The 14,523-nt window shown below is 41.1% G+C and overlaps 1 protein-coding gene across 4 annotated transcripts in view; it reads left to right on the forward strand.

The window, feature by feature from the left end:
• Window positions 1–5,356, forward strand: part of LOC111952633 (KN motif and ankyrin repeat domain-containing protein 3) — a 36,902-nt gene extending 31,546 nt beyond the window's left edge. For all 4 annotated transcript variants that reach the window (XM_070435099.1, XM_023971506.2, XM_023971509.2 and 1 more), the window contains 2 exons: window positions 4,067–4,165; window positions 4,527–5,356. In XM_070435099.1, the coding sequence (XP_070291200.1) occupies window positions 4,067–4,165; window positions 4,527–4,586 (159 nt within the window). In that variant the 3' untranslated portion in view covers window positions 4,587–5,356. The remainder of the gene's footprint in view (window positions 1–4,066; window positions 4,166–4,526) is intronic.
• Window positions 5,357–14,523: the final 9,167 nt, after the last annotated feature.

Consider the following 14,523-nt stretch of genomic DNA (forward strand, 5'->3'; position numbering starts at 1 on the left):
CTCCTTCGTTGCCCGGGCGGTGTGTTTGGGATCATTGTCATGCTGAAAGACCCAGCCACGTTTCATCTTCAATGCCCTTGCTGATGGAGGAGGTTTTCACTCAAAATCTCACGATACATGGCCCCATTCATTCTTTCCTTTACACGGATCAGTCGTCCTGGTCCCTTTGCAGAAAAACAGCCCCAAAGCATGATGTTTCCACCCCCATGCTTCACAGTAGGTATGGTGTTCTTTGGATGCAACTCAGCATTCTTTGTCCTCCAAACACGAGGAGTTGAGTTTTTACCAAAAAGTTTATTTTTTGGTTTCATCTGACCATATGACATTCTCCCAATCTTCTTCTGGATCATCCAAATGCTCTCTAGCAAACTTCAGACGGGCCTGGACATGTACTGGCTTAAGCAGGGGGACACGTCTGGCACTGCAGGATTTGAGTCCCTGGCGGCGTAGTGTGTTACTGATGGTAGGCTTTGTTACTTTGGTCCCAGCTCTCTGCAGGTCATTCACTAGGTCCCCCGTGTGGTTCTGGGATTTTTGCTCACCGCTCTTGTGATCATTTTGACCCCACGGGGTGAGATCTTGCATGGAGCCCCAGATCAAGGGAGATTATCAGTGGTCTTGTATGTCTTCCATTTCCTAATAATTGCTCCCACAGTTGATTTCTTCAACCAAGCTGCTTACCTATTGCAGATTCAGTCTTCCAGCCTGGTGCAGGTCTACACTTTTGTTTCTGGTGTCCTTTGACAGCTTCTTTGGTCTTGACCATGTGGAGTTTGGAGTGTGACTGTTTGAGGTTGTGGACAGGTGTCTTTTATACTGATAACAAGTTCAAACAGGTGCCATTAATACAGGTAACGGTGGAGGACAGAGGAGCCTCTTAAAGAAGACGTTACAGGTCTGTGAGAGCCAGAAATCTTGCTTGTTTGTAGGTGACCAAATACTTATTTTCCACCATAATTTCCAAATAAATTCATTAAAAATCCTTCAATGTGATTTTCTGGATTTTTTTTCTCATTTTGTCTGTCATAGTTGAAGTGTACCTATGATGAAAATTACAGGCCTCTCTCATCTTTTTAAGTGGGAGAACTTGCACAATTGGTGGCTGACTAAATACTTTTTTGCCCCACTGTATCTGATATTGGCAGAAAGCTTAAATTCTTGTTAATCTAACTGCACTGTCCAATTTACAGTAGCTATTACAGTGAAAGAATACCATTCTATTGTTTGAGGAGAGTGCAGTTATGAACTTGAAAATGTATTAATAAACCAATTAGGCACATTTGGGCAGTCTTGATAAAAAATCTTGAACATATTTTCAATGGTTCATTGGATCAGTCTACATCTTTGCACACACACACACTGCTGCCATCTAGTGGCCAAAAACTAAATTGCGCCTGGGCTGGAATAATACATTGTGGCCTTTCTCTTGCAATTGAAAGATGATGGAACAAAAAAAATATTAAAAGAACATGTGCTTTTTTCTTTGTATTATCTTTTACCAGATCTGATGTGTTATATTCTCCACAAACTTCAATGTGTTTCCTTTCAAATGGTATCACGAATATGCATATCCTTGCTTCAGGTCCTGAGCTACAGGCAGTTAGATTTGGGTATGTCATTTTAGGTGAAAATTAAAAAAAAGGGGCAGATCCTTAAGAGTGGCCACACCTCACATAGACAATATACCAGTGTTCCCCAACTGGCAGCCCATTGGCCAAATTTGGCCCGCAGGTGATTTTATTTGATGCCCCAAGTTTTCTGAGGACAATATATATATATACTGTGCCTTCAGAAAGTATTCACACCCCTTGACTTTTTCCCCAAAAAATGGTGTTACAGCCTGAATTTAGAACGGATTACATTGAGATTTTGTGTCATTGGCCTACAGACCCCATAATGTCAAAGTGGAATCATGTTTTTAGAAATGTTGACAAATTAATAACAAATGAAAAGCAGAAGGCCTCTCAAGTGGCGCAGTGGTCTAAGGCACTGCATCGTAGTGCTTGAAGCGTCACAACAGACCCGGGTTCGATCCCAATATGTGTGACAGCCAGCCGTGACCGGGAGACCCATGAGGTGGCGCGCAATTGGTCCAGCGTCGACCAGGTTAGGTGAGGGTTTGGCTGGCCGAGATTTCCTTGTCCCATCGTGCTCTAGCGACTCCTTGTGGCGGGCTAGGTGCCTGCAAGCTGACCTCGGTTGCCTGCGGGACGATGTTTCCTCAGACACATTGGTGCGGATGGCTTCCATGTTAAGCGAGCAGTGTGTTAAGAAGCAGTGCGGCTTGGCAGGGTCGTGTTTAGGAGGAAGCATGGCTCTCGACCTTTGCCTCTCCCAAGTCCGTAGGGGGCTTGCAGTGATGGGACAAGACTGTAACTACCTATTGGGGAGAAAAAGGGGTAAAAGTACTAAAATAAAATGAAGAGCAGAAATGTTAAGTATTTAACCCCTTTGTAATGGTAAGCCTAAATAACTTAACATAATAAGTTGCATGGACTCACTCTGTGTGCAATTAATAGTGTTTAACCAGATTTTTGAATGACTACGTCATCTCTGTACCCCACCCATACAATTATCTGTAAAAACCCTAATTTGAGCAGTGAATGTCAAACACAGATTCAACCCTCAAGACCAGGGAGTTTTTCCAATGCCTCGGAAAGAAGGGCACCTATTGGTAGATGGGTAAAAACAAATATCAGACATTGAATATCCCTTTGAGCATGGTGAAGTTATTAATTACACTTTGGATGGTGTATCCATATACCCAGTCACTACAAGGATACAGGCATGAGGCCAATGGGGATTTTAAAACAGTTACAGAGTGGATGTGATAGGAGAAAACTGACGATGAACAACATTGTAGTTACTCCACAATACCAACTTAAATGACAGAGTGAAAAGAAGGAAGCCTGTACAGAATAAAAAATATTCCAAAACATGCGTCCTGTTTGCAATTAGGCACTAAAATGTGGCAAAGAAATTAACGTTATGTCCTGAATACAAAGTGTTATGTTTGGGCAAATCCAACACAACACATCACTGAGCACTACTCTTCATATTTTCAAGTATGGTGGTGGCTGCATCATGTTATGAATATGCTTGTCATTGGCAAGGACTAGGAAGTTTTTAGGATAAAAATAAATAGATTAGAGCTAAGCACAGGCAAAATCCTAGAGGAAAATCTGGTTCAGTCTGCTTTCCAACAGACACTGGGAGACAAATTCACCTTTCAGCAGGACAATAACCTAAAACACAGGGCCAAATACACACTGGAGTTGCTTACCAAGTCAACACTGAATGTTTCTGAGTGGCCTAGTTACAGTTTTGACTTAAATCAGCTTGAAAATCTATGGCAAGACTTGAAAATGGCTTTCTAGCAATGATCAATAACTAAATTCAAAATAGAATAATGTGCAAATATTGTACAATCAAGGTGTGCCAAGCTCTTAGAGAAGGACTCACCGCTGTAATCGCTGCCAAAGGTGATTCTAACATCTATTGACTCAGGGGGTAGAATACTCTAATCAGAAAGTATTCATACCCCTTGACTTATTCCTCATTTTGTTGCGTTACAGCCTGAATTCAAAATTGATTAAATAAAAATAAATCTCACCCATCTACACACAATACCCCATAATGACAAAATGAAAACATATTTTTAGAAATTTTGGGAAATTAAATACAGAAATGTCAAAGTATTCACACCCCTCAATACTTTGTCGAAGCATCTTTGGCAGCGATTACAGCTTTGAGTCTTTCTGGTTATGTCTCTTGAGAGCTTTCCAGGCCTGGATTGTGCAACATTTGCCCATTATTCTTTTCAAAATTCTTCAAGCTCTGTCAAATTGGTTGTTGATTATTGCTAGACAACCATTTTCAGGTCTTGCCATAGATTTTCAAGTCAATTTGCGTCTACAAATTATTTGTAATTACGTTCTGGCATATAGCTTCTTAATCTTCCTAAACTGTGTGTTGTGGCTATGAATGGGCAGGAGTGCTATGTGTATCCCGCCTCAGAGGATTTATAGCTAAGCCTGCTCTCCCTTTCGTGTTCCTCCCTCTCTAGGACGGCAGTAATGCTCTGTCCATCGCCCTGGAGGCCTCTCACAATGACACAGCTGTGCTGCTTTACGCCCACATGAACTACGCCAAAGCCCAGACAGCTGTGAGTTCCCCAGACTCTGGTCTGGAGGCCGAGGGGCCTGCCTTTTTTTATATGACAAACAGCCAGTTAGGCTTTGAATCCAGTATAGGTCGCACTCACAACATATCTGTGTCATGCGCAATGTTGCTACTATTTGAAGTGTGTAATTTTAGCGCTTCGGCTACACTCCAATGTTTAGTTTGGGTGTGGTATGTTGGCTGCTAGTTGAAAGATCCTGTCTTGACATGTGTAGCAGTAGTGACCCATAGAGCATATTCTATAAAGCACCATGTATTTTTTCCCTCCAGTTTATTACTGTTCATTGTGATTTTTGCCCTGTTTTATTACTATCAGGCTGAAAACATTGGTATATTTCTTTCAGGGGACGACCAAGACTCGAAGCCCCACTAGTCCTCAAAAGACATGGCCTGCTGCGGAGTAATGGGCCACCAATATGGAAAAACAAACATAACTGGACTTGAGAATTGAAAATGCGCCACTGGAATACTGCCGCTGTCTACATAAAAATATGTATTTATATAATAGCATACGTCATTCATTTATTTGTATTGTTAATATAATATTATTTTTTCAATAAATGCCTTAAACCATTATTATATAAGCCAATAATCTGCATTTGCAACATTTCTGACTAGGTCAAGGTCTGCAGCATATTTTAGGTCAAGCTGCAGACCTGATTAGGTCAAGGTCTGCAGCATATTTTAGGTCAAGCTGCAGACCTGATTAGGTCAAGGTCTGCAGCATATTTTTCTATGATACAGTAAAGCAGACCTCACATATATTTGCACTCATTGACTGTGTTTAGTTTTAGTTCCCCTCCCCTTTTTAAAGGCGCACTCCAGCTATTTAAAGAAAATCAACTTTTCCTGTTGAAAAACAATATCCCACGTATAAATACAGTAATATACACACACTTAAGGGTACAAACAATATGTTTTGAGCAAATTAGAGTTTTTTAGACACAAGTGCAAACTTCATGGAGTAGGCCATTCGACGGGTTGGTCTGATGGACCACCTATTTATATGTTCCTTTTGTCAAGTAAATCAAGTGATAAATTAACTGAAAATGAGACTGGAGTAGTAGTCTTCTCAATCTTAATGCCAAAATAGTTCCAAGTTTGCACTAACTGTCTATGCCTTGTATATTCATGTATCTATTTTCATGTAAAAAATAAACATATATTTACATAACATGTGACACTGTTAAATGTTGTACTAAGCAGATATACCAGAAGGTTGCTGTTAATGTTCATTATATAAGATGATGTAAGGCAGGTATTCCCAAACTGGGGTACGCGTAATGCCGTCCGGGGTACGCCAAATAAAAATGTGATTCACATTAAAAAAATAAAATTAAAAAAATATTCTTTTTTTTCTTCACATTTTCTAACAGTAAATTTATATTTTCCAACAGGGCTATACATTTGGGTGAGTTTTTTGTCTCGCCTGAGTAGCCTCATTTCACTGCCAAAAATAAAATGAAACCCTCTAGTGTTCAGCRAAATAACAACACAATGTCAAATACAGGTAGCCTAGTCAAATCATTAACATCCAATCACATTAACCGTTACTCTCTCGAGGGAAACTTTCACTCTTGCTCAGACGTATACATGACAATTTAAAAAATAAGCCACGGGAGTTTTTTTGCAAGAATAAAGATGACTTTCGAGTAGTAAGACGTATAAAAGCAACAGATACCATTAATAAGAAGGGGCTAGAAGCATCTTATATGGTGAGCTACCAAGTGGATAGGATAGGCAAGCCCCATACTGTTGTGGAGGACTTAATTCTTCCTGCTGCCACGGATATGGCTGGGACAATGCTGGGGGAAAAGGCCMAAAAAACTATACAGACAATGACTTCATCAAACAAGACTATTTCATGACGCATCAGTGACATGGCAGGAGATGTTTTGAAACAATTCCTGCTTCGCATACAAGCCAGTGAATTATATGCGTTACAGCTGGTTGAGTCAATAAACGTGGCAGGCCTGGCACAGCTCCTGGTATATGTCCGTTATGTTTATGGGGGGTTAATTAAGGAAGACATCCTCTTCTGCAAACCACTGGAAACCAGGACAACATGAGAGGATATTTCTAAAGTACTGTACAGCTTTGTGACATCAAATGGACTTTGGTGGTCAAGATGTGTTGGTATCTGTACTGATGGCACTAAAGCCATGACAGGGAGAGATAGTGGCGTGGTAACACGAATGCAAGCAGTTGCTCCCTGCGCCACTTAGGTACACTGCAGCATCCACTAAGAGGCTTTTGCTGCCAAGGGAATGCCTGACAGCTTGAAAGACGTTTTGAAAAAGGTTAACTTTGTTAAAGCAAGGCCCCTGAACTCTCGTGTATTTTCTGCATTATGCAATGATATGGGCAGCGACCATGTAACGCTTTTACAACATACAGAAGTGCGCTGGCTATCAAGGGGCAAAGTATTGACACGTTTTTTATGTATTGATAGACAAGCTTAAAGTTTTCTTTACTTACCATAATTTTCACAGCAATTTTCACCGCTTGAGTGATGACGAGTTTCTCACACGATTGGCCTATCTGCGTGATGTTTTTTCTCGCCTGAATGATCTGAATCTAGGATTACAGGGAGTCTCCGTAACTATATTTAATGTGCTGGACAATGATTAAGAAGTTGGAGCTCTTTTCTGTCTGCATTAACAAGGACAACACACAGGTCATCATTGTATGATTTTTTGTGTGCAAATTAACTCAAGCTTATAGACTATGTCAAATTGGGGAGGCAGGTAGCCTAGTGGTTAGAGTGTTGGACTAGTAACCGAAAGGTTGCAAGATCAAATCCCTGAGGCAACAAAGTGAAAATCTGTTGATCTGCCCCTGAACAAGGCAGTTTACCCACTCTTCCTAGGCTGTCATTGGAAATAAGAATTTGTTCTTAACTGACTTGCCTAGTTAAATAAAGGTTTTTAAAAAAGTGAGTGAGCTGGGTGTGCAATTACGCAGGTACTTTCCCGAAACGGATGACACAAACAACTGGATTGGTTATCCTGCCTCCAGTCCACTTACTGATATCTGAACAAGAGAGCCTCATGGAAATTGCAACAAGCGGTTCTGTGAAAATTGAATTTAATCAGAAGCCACTGCCAGTTTTCTGGATAAGGCTGCGCTCAGAGGTTCTTGGCTTGGCAAATAGCTCTGTTAAGACACTGATGCCCTTTGCAACCACTTATCTATGTGAGAGTGGATTCTTGGCCCTCACTAGCATGAAAACTAAATACAGGCACAGACTGTGTGTGGAAAATGATTAAAGACTGAGACTCTCCAATACAACCCAAAATTGCAGTTATGTGCATCCTTTCAAGCACACCCTTCTCATGAACCTGTGGTGAATTATTCACAGTTTTTCATGAACCAATAAGGTTTTATATGTAAGATGGCTAAATAAAGAGCAACATTACTCATTATTATCATATTATTATTATTTGGGCCCTGTGTCACACCCTGATCTGTTTTCCCTGTCTTTGTGCTTGTCTCCACCCCCCTCCAGGTGTCACCCATCTTCCCCATTATCCCCTGTGTATTTATACCTGTGTTTTCTGTCTGTCTGTGCCAGTTCAACCAAGTTAACCAGTGTTTTTCTCTTAGCTCCTGTTTTTTCTCTCTCGTCCTCCTGGTTCTGACCCTTGCCTGTCCTGACTCTGAGCCCGCCTGCCTGACCACTCTGCCTGCCCCTGACCTTGAGCCTGCCTGCCGCCCTGTACCGTTTTTGACTCTGCCCTGGCTATGAACTCTTGCCCCTCCCCGACCTGCCTTTTGCCTACCCCTTGGGTTATAATAAATATCAGAGTTTAAACCATCTGCCTCTTGTGTCTGCATCTGGATCTCGCCTTGTGTTGTTATACCCTGAGAGTGCGCTGACCTCGTGCTAGAGGGGGTACGCAGCTGGAGGTTGAATGTTTGAAGGGATACGGGACTATAAAAAGTTTGGGAGCCACTGATGTAAGGTATTCTTCTGTCAAACATGATCAAGCCATAAAGGTGAAATTTTGTTTAAATAGTATTTCAAGCAATAACCATCCTATCAGACATCAAGCCATCTTTTAATGCAAATTCATGTAATAAGATGACATGACATATTATATTGTTAATACAATTTATCACCTGACACAGAACCATGTCTCTAATCTGTGTCAGAGAATCTTGCCTCATAAAATAGGTCCGACTGTCTGTATAGTTTACAGACCAGAGCCTTCTATTGCAATAAAGGGCTCTCATAGCCATAACTACATATGAGGACAACGAGGTCCGGGTCTCGTAATTCTTTTCTAATTTGAAAAACGAATGAATAGTGCAAAATATAAATTTTGTAAAGAAAATCAATTACGTGTCAACATCTAAATATTGCTCCCAGCATCGATCAAAGCTCTGAACGCTTATATTCTTGATCTGACAGTTCTAATCACGCTTGCCTTCTTTGCGAACGAGTGCAATCATGAACAGTGGTTTGTTCTTTATGTTCGCTCGGTTTTGCTTTTTTAGCAGCACATTCACCCAGTGGCGCGTATTCATGGATGCCAAGGTTTCCCCAAGAAATGTACCAAGAATAAAAGGAACTCTTTCGTCTCTGTGTTTTTATAATTTCAATTCTGTACCGCCTGGTATGGCAACTGCACTGCCCGCAACCGCAGGGCACTCCAGAGGGTGGTGCGATCTGCCCAACGCATCWCYGGGGGCAAACTACCTGCCCTCCAGGACACCTACAGCACCCAATGTCACAGGAAGGCCAAAAAGTTAATCAAGGACAACAACCACCCGAGCCACTACCTGTTCACTCCGCTATCATCCAGAAGGCGAGGTCAGTACAGGTGCATCAAAGTTGGGACCGAGAGACTGAAAAACATCTATCTCAAGGCCATCAGACTGTTAAATAGCCATTACTGGCACATTAGAGGATGCTGCCCTATATACATAGATTTGAAATCACAGGCCACTTTAATAATGGAACACTAGTCACTTTAATAATGTAATGTAATAATTTTGTAATGTAATAATTTTGCATTACTCATCTCATATGTATATACTGTATTCTATCCTAATCTACTTTATCTTAGTCTATGCCGCTCTGACACTGCTTGCCCAAATAATTATATATTCTTAATTCCATTCCTTTACTTTAGATTTGTGTGTATTGTTGTGAAATTGTTATATATTACTTGTTAGATATTACTGCACTGTTGGAGCTAGAAACACAAGCATTTTTCTACACCCGCAATAACATCTGCTAAACATGCGTATGTGACAAATAAAAATTGTCTCACCAGAGAAAGCATCCAACCGAGTGAAACATCGCCCCTCTGTTTCTGTATGTGTACAGTGATTTAGGAAAGTATGCAGACTCGTTGACATTTTCCACATTTTGCTACAGCAATTACAGCCTTGAGTCTTCTTGGGTATGACACTACAAGATTGGCACATCTGTATTTGGGTAGTTTCTCCCGTTCTTCTCTGCAGATCCTCACAAGCTCTGTCAGGTTGGATGGGAAGGGTCGCTGCACAGCTATTTCAAATCAAAGTTTATTTGTCACGTGCGCCGAATACAACAGGTGTATGTATACCTTACAGTGAAATGCTTACTTATAGGCTCTAACCAAGAGTGCAAAAAAAGTATTAGGTGAACAATAGGTAAGTAAAGAAATAAAACAACAGTAAAAAGACAGGCTGTATACAGAAGCGAGGCTATAAAAATAGCGAGGCTACATACAGACACCGGTTAGTCAGGTTGATTGAGGTAGTATGTACATGTAGATATGGTTAAAGTGACTATGCATATATGATGAACAGAGAGTAGCAGTAGCATAAAAGAGGGGGTTGGCGGGTGGTGGGTGGGAAACAATGCAGGTCTCTCCAGAGATGTTCGATCGGGTTCAAGTCTGGGCTCTGGCTCGGACATTCAGAGACTTGTCCCGAAGCCACTCCTGCATTGTCTTGGCTGTGTGCTAAGGGTCGTTGTCCTGTTGGAAGGTGAACATTTGCCCCAGTCTGAGATCCTGAGCGCTCTGGAGCAGGTTTTCATCAAGGATCTCCCTGTACTTTCCTCCAGATGTGACGCTTGGCATTCAGGGCAAAGAGTTCAATCTTGATTTCATCAGACCAGAGAATCTTCATCAGATCAGTCACTGTCAGTCCTTTTTAGTGTTGAGTCAGTCTCTACCGGACAAAGTCATGTTAGGATACATCAGTTATCCTGTTAGAGCTTTTTTGTCGAATCCACTGCGCTGCTTCAGGTGGAACGTTTATGGTCATGTTGCAGCAGTGTGTCGGAGGGAGATTCCAAGATGTGGGACTTGTGCAGAAGGGCATGGGACAGAGGATTGTGTAGTTTTCGGTGGATAAAGTTGTGTGTGTCAACTGTAGGGGTGCCCATGTTGCTGGGGATCGAAAGTGCTAGAGGCAGGTTGAAGTGGCCAGAGTCAGAGTATAGTGCAGAAGGTGTCATATGCTTGGGTTAAGGGTGAGAGATCCTGAGAGGATCCCAGTGAGTAGTGGATTTAAGCCAGCAGAGGGATAGAACAACGACTGATATATGCTTCATTATAAACTGGGTGGTTCGAGCCCTGAACGCTGATTGGCTTAAAGTCATGGTATATCAGACAGTATACCATGGGTATGACGAAACATTTATTTGTATTCTTCTAATTACGTTGATAACCCGTTTATAATAGCAATAAGGGACCTCGGGGGTTTGTGGTATATCGCCAATATACCACGACTAAGGACTATATACAGGCACGCTGCGTTGCGTCGTGCATAAGAACGGCCCTTAGCCGTGGCATATTGGCCATATACCACACCCCCTCGAGCGTTATTGCTTAAGTATGGTTGGCTTCTTAGCGTTCATAGCAATGGTTATCAACTGTACTGCAGAAATGGAACGTAAATCACAGAAAATGTATTTTGTGGTGGCAGCTGCAGAGAAGTATTTGGGTATATGAGATTTGACAGAAGAGTTACAGGGTGTGTTGTGGGGTGATGTCCCATCCTCCCAGGCCATTGGCATGGTGAAGGAGCAAATAGGGTCAAAGTAGTGGAATGGGGTAGTGGGTTTTTAATGAGTGTAGGTGGCAGCTCCAGAGAAGTACCTGGGTGTTCGAGATTTTACTGCAGATGAGTTCTAAGATGTTTTGAGATGTTTATTTTTTTAAATAGTGTTATATAGGTGTAGGGTTGGGTGTGCAATTTTTTAAAACAATTGTTCCCCTTTTTATATCACTAATGTAAGAGGATGAACAAACACTACCACACAGTAAGTGGGGGCATGCACAATGCCATGATACCAAAGAAGAAGGCAGTAATGTTGAAGGGTTATGCCCTGCTTACATCGTGACGTATTTCATTAATGTTGGTGAAGCCAGCCGGTTATATTATGGTATGGTTATTTTCAGTCGCAAACCACCACCATGCACAACTCAGGGAGTCCAACCAATACACAGACTCCTGATGTTGTGTCCCAAAGCTATCAAAATGCCAACAATACAGTTCTAAAAATGTTTTCATTCGTTGTTGATGCTACTTGTTAATGTGAATAATTTATCATATTTCCCCCTGTATAACGTTACAATTGTACAGCTAATAGGCAGTAGCAACAGCACAACTTTAGATCAATAGAACACATTCACCTATCCAGTGGTGTAGTGGTGCCTGGAGAAGTGGGTATACTCTAATTTTGCCCAAATATTTACAAACGGCTCGCCAGGTGAAGGAAAGGCCCCCTGTGTGAAAAATTCTATGAGAAACAGTGATACACTGAATGACCTAAAATTACAAATCCCATATTGGTCTTTCACAGTCAGGCCAAACCAAGCTGTACTGTGCAAGTAATCTAATAGTAGGCCTACTATTGAAACAGATACATTTCAGAGTTTCAGAGTTTTCCATTTTTTTTCTCAGGTTTTTGCTCTCCAAGTCCCTTTTTTGATAGTAAAACAACAACATTGGATGTTGTAAGTCTATAACAATGCTTAACCATATCAGGAGACCACACAAAACAAGTGAGTGTAGTTACCCTTTAATTAAAGTGTGCAGCCACTTAGCACTGTTGTTTGTTTAGAGGTGCTTCTGTAGCACATGAAATGGAGTTAGCAAAACAAATGGTCACTGGATTGATTGAAATAATCCCGATATCATTCTGCCATTAGGTAAAAATACTTGAAAGTACTACTTAAGTCGTTTTTTGTGGTATCTGTACTTTGCTATTTATATTTTTGCCAACTTTTACTTCACTACATTCCTAAAGAAAATTATTAACTTTTTACTCCATACATTGTCCCTGACACCTAAAACTACTCATTACATTTTGAATGGTTAGCAGGACAAAAACATTTTCTAATTCACACACTTATCAAGAGAACATCTCTGGTCATGCTTACTGCCTCTGATCTGGCAGACTCACTAAACACATGTTTTGTTGGAGCATTCCCCTGGCTATCTCTAAATGTAAAAAACAAGAAAAGGGTCTGGTTTGTTTAATATAAGGGATTTGAATTTGAAAAGATGTATACTTTTACTTTTAATACTTAAGTATTTAGCAAATACATTTACTTTTGATACTTAAGTATATTTAAAACCAAATACTTTTAGACTTTTACTCAAGTAGTATTTTACTGGGTGACTTTCACTTTTACTTGTGTCATTTTCTATTAAGGTATCTTTACTTTTACTCAAGTATGACAATTGGGTACTTTTTCCACCACTGCCATTTAGGCATATGCTAAGAGCCGGCTCTTGTAGGTGAACGTTGGGAGCCGGCTCGCATATCAGAAGAGCCGAATCTATTTATAAAAAAATAAAGATATGAATAATCAAAAGATTTAAATGAATAAAATTAACTATTTCAAAGAACGGGGAAATATATATATATATACGCCTAAATGCTCAAGTTCATCCTGACTGTTTGCTCAGACTAACAGCCTCACCTGTTGTTCCTGTCAGACACACAGTGTCAACCAATGAACTAAAGAGGCATGTGGGAGGGCCAAGCCAACTCACTCACAGTCACACACTTAGCAGCCGAGGAGAGAGGAAGGACAGCTGTGAAAACAACAGCTGGAAAATGAGTCGGAAGCACAGTAGCATTTGGATGCATTTTAATAATGTAGACAATGTTAGANACAGCTGTGAAAACAACAGCTGGAAAATGAGTCGGAAGCACAGTAGCATTTGGATGCATTTTAATAATGTAGACAATGTTAGAGCACAGTGTAGAATTTWCCAAAACAAAATCTCATATRAAGCCGGTTCTACSCACAACCTACACCGGCATATGTGAACTGTGCACCCAACTGTGAAGCTAGCTGTAGCGGAGCTTCGAGAAACTAGCGGGCCTGCTAGTGATAGTGGTGGAGCCAGCACCTCCACACGTGGAGATGTATCCACTCAGTCTAGTAGGCCTACTCCGTAACCCACAGCAACGCAGTCTTTTATGGTCAGTTTATACCAAAGTCTGTCTGTAGCAAAACAAGGCCAAATTGATATTGCATTGGCTAAAATGATTGCCACCGATTTCCAGCCATTTTCGATCGTGGAGAACAGAGGTTTTAGAAATTATAGCAATAGTCTAAATCCAATGTACACAATTCCAAGCAGGAAAACCCTTTCAAAATCACTTATTCCACAACTATACGAGAGCACACAAGCTTCAGTGCGGGAAAGAGTCCAAAAAGCTACTGCAGTTTGCCTTACCACTGACTGCTGGACATCAAGGGTAACCACTTCTTGTATGTCGGTTACATGTCACTCCATTGAAGATTTTTCGATGTCTAGCTGTCTTCTAGACTGCTTTGAGTTCAGCGACAGACACACCTCAGAGAACTTGGCAGAGGAACTGTTGAGAGTGGCCAGAGAATGTCAAGTAGATGGAAAAGTGGTCTGTTGTGTTAGCGACAATGCAGCTAACAGACTAACAGAGCCATGAAAAGCCATGAAAATGTTAAAATGGACCCATCATCCATGTCTTGCCCAAACAATCAACCTGATTGTAAGAGATCCTGTGAGCTGGTGGAAGAACAAGGCCTCTGTCTACCCACGGCTTACTAAAGTCATGACAGGGAGACTCTGCATAGTGGCCACATCCGTTACTTCTGAGTGTCTTCTCGAAAACAGGACAAATAATTACTGAGCGAAGAAACCGCATCAGCCCCTCGAAAGTGAGGCAGCTTGCATTTCTGAATGCAAATCTCTCATAAAAGCAAAATATGGTCAGCATTGCTGTGTGCTGCTGGTTATAACATGGCAATCAAGAAGAGAGAAAAAAGTGGGACCAGTTTAATGTTTTAAGTGAGATGCTGCAGTTTTGCAAATTGTTATTTATTTTTCTTTGATATG

The sequence above is a fragment of the Salvelinus sp. IW2-2015 genome, linkage group LG26 (genome assembly GCF_002910315.2).
Source record: "Salvelinus sp. IW2-2015 linkage group LG26, ASM291031v2, whole genome shotgun sequence".
Classification (NCBI taxonomy): domain Eukaryota; kingdom Metazoa; phylum Chordata; class Actinopteri; order Salmoniformes; family Salmonidae; genus Salvelinus; species Salvelinus sp. IW2-2015.